This window comes from Magnolia sinica, chromosome 3 (assembly GCF_029962835.1).
Source record: "Magnolia sinica isolate HGM2019 chromosome 3, MsV1, whole genome shotgun sequence".
Classification (NCBI taxonomy): domain Eukaryota; kingdom Viridiplantae; phylum Streptophyta; class Magnoliopsida; order Magnoliales; family Magnoliaceae; genus Magnolia; species Magnolia sinica.
The window spans coordinates 97,194,805-97,200,804 of record NC_080575.1 but is presented as its reverse complement, the minus strand read 5'-3'; the positions used below and the strand labels follow the sequence as shown (position 1 = coordinate 97,200,804).

At 38.2% G+C, this 6,000-nt stretch overlaps 1 protein-coding gene across 4 annotated transcripts in view; it reads right to left on the bottom strand.

Annotated features, from left to right (window-relative positions):
* Positions 1-1,538: 1,538 nt before the first annotated feature.
* LOC131240342 (uncharacterized) overlaps positions 1,539-6,000 on the bottom strand; it is an 80,873-nt gene continuing 76,411 nt past the window's right edge. For all 4 annotated transcript variants that reach the window (XM_058238489.1, XM_058238490.1, XM_058238491.1 and 1 more), the window contains one exon: positions 1,539-2,076. In XM_058238489.1, coding sequence (XP_058094472.1) covers positions 1,751-2,076 — 326 coding nt within the window. In that variant the 3' untranslated portion in view covers positions 1,539-1,750. The remainder of the gene's footprint in view (positions 2,077-6,000) is intronic.

Genomic DNA, 6,000 nt, shown 5'->3' with positions numbered 1-6,000 from the left:
CAACATGATATTTCTCTGAGAAATCATCCATAACCAAAAAGCAAATAAAAGTTGAGGTCACAATATCGTCCATGTCAGGATAACGATAATATTGTGATGATCGATATTATCATCGATAATTTGAACACTGCATATAACCATGCACCCATAAGAAAATATAATATGAAAAGTTTTTAATGAATAAAATTTTGGCAATATGGATACATTGGCATATCATCAAAATATCTCCAATACAATACTAATGATACTTGGAATTTACATAGATGAAAATATTAGCTATACATGGGCAATATCAATATATTGGTGATACTTAGCGATACATCGCCAATACTTGGAATTTATGAGACTGTCAGTGTTATTGGTATCGCTACCAATGTTATCGGTATCGCTGAGTTGGAGATAGGGATATTATCGAGAATATTTCGAGAATATCGGGGATACTTCGAACAATGATCACAAATCCCCCTAGAGTTATATTATGCAGCAATCTCCAATGCAAACGAGTCATGATGATTGGAAGGAATAGAAAAGCTAGCACACTTTGGTGGCATGATGATCAGCGGAGATAGAAAAGTAGGCCAACTTTTGTAGCACGATGACAGGAAGGGATTGCAATGTAGGCCCACTTTTGGGGTGGTGCGTGGGCACAAAAATTACAAAAAAGTGGGACGATCATATCTTGAACGGACTTCCCCTCATCAAATGAGAGCCCTTCTGCTTTAACTGACAATTTGCAAGGCCAGCAGTCCTACGATCAGAATGATATGATTGATCCTATTTTCTCCCACAGTTAATTCAAAATAGGCCAACTAGGCCCCATATTACCTCATGCACCAGGATTCGTATCTTTTACTGAATACATGAAGTGAAATGGCTTTATCATCCTTGGTCATCGAAGTGCCCAATAAGCTGGTGGTGATCCCAGGGCAATCACCTGAGCCCAAGGCAACTGCATGGATGAAAAATAAAATAGAAAATTCACATCATGAAAAACATTTAATGTGGGCTGTCCACATTTATTCACAAAACCATGGGATTTGTTGCCATGCACGCCCATCAACCCAAACCATCCAACAGTTGGGAAGCAGATTGCATATAAGCGCCAATTAGAAAGCGCCATGTATACATGTCAGACATGGGATTCATAGTGAAACGAGCATAAGCATCATTTCGTGCAGGAAAGTCATCACTTTTCAATGTAAGTCGCACGTATGACATGCACAGTGCTGTTTCATCGCCTCCACATCATCACTGACTAAAGTCTATCTAGCCCCCTGCTACATACAATTCACATTCCAGTTGTTGGACTAGCTTCTGTAAACAGAGCTCAGCCCAAGAAATAGATTGATGGAGCAAAAACTACTAACCTCAATCATCTAGCATTTGTTTTGAACACGGACTATTGACCCCTCTCCCTTTTAACTGTCCATTTTTTTTATGACCATGAAACAAGCAGTTAGGATCAACTGTTCATTCTGATTTTCAGATTCCGGATCCATCAGCTATGGACCCCACGATTCGATTCAGACAGGTTTAGATTGAGGTACAATACACCACTTGTAAACAGTTTGTGTGCATGCATATTAAGTCTTAGAAAAAAAAAATGCATACCACAATACCTAGAAAGAAATGGGCAAATAAACACATTATTTTTGTTACATGCAGCTGGTAACAGTTACAGAAAAGCTACTCGAAAATAGACCACAATAAATAGAAAAACAATCTTTCAGGAACCTATTATATTCAAGTTCTAGATCTCAACTGGTAGGCTACTTAAGAAAGCTAATGTATAAGGAGAAGTTGATTTACCAAAGAGAGAACACCAGGAAGGAAGCTTCTCGAGAACTCTCGCAGTCTTTGGTGTAATTCTGTTTACATCTGTTCTTAATTTCAGGAGGAGATGAAAGTCTTCTTGTTGGTGCTGCTCATTCTCACGGGCTGGTCGGGTAGAATTTTTAAACCAGAAGAGGGTTATTTCAAATTTCATGGGTGCATTTTTCCCACCCGAAAACTGAATTGTATGCCATCCATCAACACTGGTCTTATTGCCCAATGGAACCAGCTCCTCCGAGTTTCCTGTAAAGTGATCGCAAAAATTAGATCTAACAGCAGAAACTTGATTTGATGGTACAATTGCATTGTGTTCCTGAACTTCTGGAAAGAATTCATCCCCTGTTTGGTAGCCTGCTAATGAGTTAATCTCATTTTAGTTAACAGTAATTATGTATTAAAAATCTTGATCCCTACATAATGAGTTTGTTAGCAGTAATTATGTACTACTACCAAGGTTCGAAATATCGGTATTGTGTTACGTATCGCACCCTTGGGATACAGATGCATATCGGTTATCACATGGGATATATCGGTTGTATTGCGTTATGTATCGTTGTTGTTGGAAACATGGGGAAACATTAAGAAATTGGTCGAATTTTTCAATGAAACTTCAATGATTGTTAAAAAAGACATCAATACACACTTATAATCAAAACATTACTAAAAACAAGTGCATGTAATAGGTTTTCTTTGTATGGGGTCTTGATCTATGCACTGTCTAACTGAATTGATGCAAGTATATTCAAAGTCTATTCATATAATTTATAAATTGTAAGAAGGCGTGTGGAAACACGAGCAATACGTTTTTTTTTTTGTTTTTTTTTTTTAAAGAATCACTAGATCAGGTTACATACATGTTTGGACACAAAGATTGCAACTGATTTGCGAGAAATTAGAAAATTTTGATTATTTTTTTATATTCAATTTTCCGCAACTCGGATGATCTCCTCCACATCTTAAAATTGAAGCTCCCAATCCATGGTTTTTCATGTAAAACATGAAAAATCATGAATTTATAATAATTTGACACTGATTTAACATGATTTACAAAAAAACAAAAAGGATTAATTTTTTATTTTTTATTTTTAAAAAAAGCTCACCGAATTGAACATGTGGGATATATCCCACTACTTGTGGGTTTCATATCACACAAGTGAGATACAAGATATATCAATGAGGTATACTTGTAGACAATTTTTGTTTAGGACAATATTTATCAATGACTGAGAACTCATGCACTATGTCCCATCTGGAAATTGCCATGGCAGATACAGCCGAAAGTGATACAAAATAATGCAACCTTATCATTTTTGCTCCATTTTGGTACTTCTATACAAGTTTCAATATAGCAACACTGAAGAAATTGAATCTGAATTTAAAGTAATTGAATATGTCCCACTTTGATGATCAAATCCTCCTATTATTGGCAACAATAATTTGACCCGACTAATGGATTATGGTGGTTACAAACTTGATAATTAGACCCGACTAATGGATTATGGACCATGGGATAATGCCAAAAGCCTGGTAGTCTGAACTTGCAATCGCCAAAAGAAAGAGACTCTTACTCATAAATAAAACCCTCAATTTCAATTCAATTCAATTAATTAAATTATCATAGCATATTTCATATGGCCTTGTAGACCTTCTACAGAGTTCAACGAGGAGCACCTATGAAGAGTCTTCTAGAAACAGTCCAATACTTTCTCCTCCATGCCCACAATATTTCTCAATTTAATCCAAGTCCACTTGTTAGAGAACGAAAGAAGCAAATAAAACATAGAAACCTAGGGAAGAAAAGTGTTGGAACATTTTTTTCATTATGTAGGGGTTTATCTGTAAATATGCAAAGTAGGGTCTTATGTGTAATTTTGTGTTTATTAGGATATTATTTGTAAATAGGGGAAACCTACGTATAAAAAGATAATAAGACAGAATAGAGTTCTTATGTTTTTGAGCTCCTTAATTTCCTCTCTCTCTCTCTCTCTCTCCCTCTCTCCCTCTCTCTCTACAATCTTTCTACATTCTCTACAAAAACTTCATGGTATCAAAACCAAGTTGCAATCAAGGTTAAAAGATGATCTCAAGGAGCTGAAGAGGAGAAGGTTTCCCATCCCAAACCCCTGCTGATGTCAGTCATACGACCCTAATGTCAGCCGTATGATTGGGTTGGGTCAAATCCCATACCCCCTGGTGCAGCTGAATGAAAGGAGCGTAAGTGTGATTTTTCCTCGGTTTTTTGAGATATTTGATATTTTTCCTGCAATTTCTAAGTTTTTTTGGAAACCGGCCACCTATTGTCCATTCTTCAGATTTCTTCTTCCTCAAGGGTTTTTTTATGTGCAAAACCTATATTGTTTGGACCTTTTTGGATGATATACACATCGGAAGATCCAATGCATATACATGATGGTTTGGTTGAAAATAGGGGCCGGCTAGACTGTTTTTTCCCTTTTTTTTGGGTGCTACACATACACCATCTATTCGGTGTATAATCCTATGACCCTCTTATGATTTGTACCTCTTGTTAGTGTTGTTTTATCCGTGATTTCATATATCTATAGATTCCAAAGTTGTTGGACATCATTTTGAGGGACCTCTCTCCATTACTTCCACAGTTCAATGAGAGTAATTTTCTTTTATGGTCTCGGGTTGTCCGAATGTATGTTGTTGGGAAGGAAAGGCTTGAATTTCTTACTAGCACTTCCAAAAGACCTTACACTTCATCTGTCGATTCTACAAAGATAGATGCATGGGATTCTTCGAATGCCATTGTGATGGGCTGGATTCTCAATTCTATGGAGCCCAGTATTGCTTCTGCTTCTTTTATGAGACTGCATCTGATCTGTGAAAGTCTCTGAATGATACTTATGGGACTGGTTCCAATAAGCCTCGCATCTTCCAATTGACTACAGAACTTTACTCTCTCCCTCAGGAGAATATGCTTGTTACCGAGTATTTTGGGGCCTTGAAAGGCCGTTGGGAAGAGTTAAGTCACCTACAACTTCTAAGTGAACTACCAGACAGTTGTAGTGCATAAATTGTGAAGACACAGGAAGAAGAAGCCAAAACTTAATAAGTTCTTGGTAGGCGTGAGTAGTGAAGATGAAACACTGCGTAATCAGTTGATTGCTACACATCTATTTCCTTCACTCCAGACAGCCCATTCCATCGTTCATACTGAGGCATGCAAACGGGTGATCACAGCCCAGTTCTCACCCAGGAGAGGACTACCTTTACATCTACCACTATTCCATTTAATAGTCACAGTGGTGGCTTGGACACTCGAGGGGCCTTCAACAGAGGACGTGGTCGTGGCCGTTGCAAATTTATGTGCACTTATTGCAATCGATCTAGACACACTTAGGACAGGTGTTTTAAATTACATAGTCACCTCACTGCTCATGTTGCGACTTCTAATGAGGTTGAAGCCACATCTGATACTCTTGGTGGCCTTCCTCTTGATCCATCTCCTGCTTTAGATAAGACAGATATTGTCACCATGACACGGGCTGATGTTCTCGATCTTCAATGACTCTGGACACTTCAGGCCCAGTCAACACCGTCTACCTCTTCTGCCTCACAACCTTCTGCCTCCTTCATTGCGACCATAGGTACTGCATTTTATGGATCTTCATCTCCTACGACCTGGATTACTGATTCAGGAGCCTAAGATCATATGATTGTTAAGCATAGTTGTCTTATCCCTTCCAATTCAGCTGATTGCCATTGTCTAGTTCGTCTTGTTGATGGAACCTCCACACCAGTGGAATATATTGGTTCTGTACCTTTTTCTCCTTCTCTCACCTTATCCAATGTCCTCTATGTTCCTAAATTTAGTGCATATTTTATCTCTATTAGTAGTCTCCCTAAAGCCTTAAACTGTTGTGTGATTTTCTTTCCATCTGATTGTCTCTTTCAGGACTTGAGTACGAGGACTATTGGTGTGGGCTATGAGCATAGTGGTCTATACCTTTTGCGTCAGGGGAAGCCTATTCAATTGAAAGGTACAAGACTCGCCTGGTTGCTAAGGGTTACACTCAAAACTATGGTGTGGATGATACTGAGACATTCTCTCATGTTGCCAAGTTAAATTTTGTTCGTCTGATCATTTCCTTGGTGGCAAATCTCACCTGGCCATTATTTCAGCTAGACGTCTAGAATGCC